This window comes from Aptenodytes forsteri, unplaced genomic scaffold (assembly GCF_000699145.1).
Source record: "Aptenodytes forsteri isolate BGI_AS27 unplaced genomic scaffold, ASM69914v1 C13375900, whole genome shotgun sequence".
Classification (NCBI taxonomy): domain Eukaryota; kingdom Metazoa; phylum Chordata; class Aves; order Sphenisciformes; family Spheniscidae; genus Aptenodytes; species Aptenodytes forsteri.
Genome location: NW_008803619.1, coordinates 1 through 1096, shown reverse-complemented (window position 1 = coordinate 1096; position 1096 = coordinate 1). Strand labels below are relative to the sequence as shown.

General features: G+C 43.5%; 1 protein-coding gene across 1 annotated transcript; it reads left to right on the top strand.

The window, feature by feature from the left end:
* Positions 1 to 6: 6 nt before the first annotated feature.
* Positions 7 to 1092, top strand: LOC103907154 (myosin heavy chain, skeletal muscle, adult-like; the record flags this gene model as incomplete). The annotated part of the gene is made up of 4 exons (XM_009289263.2): positions 7 to 24; positions 120 to 237; positions 863 to 986; positions 1072 to 1092. Coding segments are annotated over exons 2-4 (258 nt in total), but the record flags the coding sequence as incomplete, so codon positions are not given.
* Positions 1093 to 1096: the final 4 nt, after the last annotated feature.

Genomic DNA, 1096 nt, shown 5'->3' with positions numbered 1-1096 from the left:
TCCCAAATGAAACAAAAACACCTGGTAAGGGGATCTAATAGGGGGAAAACTCAGGCCAGAGAACCTCTTCTCCTGCGTATTAAACAGTGGAGTAGTCACTCATGGATGGTGTTTGTTAGGTGCCATGGAGCATGAGCTGGTGCTGCATCAGCTGCGATGCAATGGTGTGCTGGAAGGGATCAGGATTTGCAGGAAAGGATTCCCCAGCAGAGTCCTGTATGCTGACTTCAAACAGAGGTGAGAGCGCTCCACCTTTCTCCCCATTCTTTTCCTGTTCCACACCTTCTATGTCCTAAATTACTTAAATTACTACACAGTTTAGTGTATACACTCTGTAATCAAATCACATTTCAGTAGTCTACTACTGGAAAACAATGAGGTTACATAAAAGTTGCCTTGACTTTCCATCCACTTCACATCCGAACAACAATACATGTTTCCACCCAATGTCCTAAAAATGCCTCTGAACTGTCTTTAGGGAGGTCTGCCCCTATCAATGACGTAGTCAGCTGTTGCTGAAAATGACCAGCTGAGAGCCGTTGCTGAGAACAGGCTGAGTATCCTAACACAAATGTTGAGTTGTGTTAGTAGTAGTACTAATAGAAGTATCACTGAGAAGTAATACAAAAATGTTTCACTACCAGTTCACGATGATATGACGTGGGTGATGATCAGGATTCCCTTGGACTCTGAGTTAACAGTACGAAATCTTCACTGACACTGTCTTGAAAGAATGGACTGTCTCTCTAATACATGACATTACTCAGTCAGACAGTCAGCTCTTGCTGAGAAGGCTGTGGGGTTCAGTTGCAGTGGTGGTTTCAGTAATGCGGATTTCTTCATGTTCTGCTTTCTCCTACAGATACAGAGTGCTTAATATAAGTGCTATTCCAGAAGGTCAGTTCATGGATAGCAAGAAGGCTTCGGAGAAGCTTCTTGGGTCCATTGATGTGGACCACACCCAATACAGATTTGGTCACACCAAGGTAGAATAAGTCCTGCATTCAAACACTGTGTGCCTCTGTTATGCACTACTTGAGACTGATGTGTTACAATGTTCCCTTTCTTAAGGTGTTCTTCAAAGCTGGGCTGATAG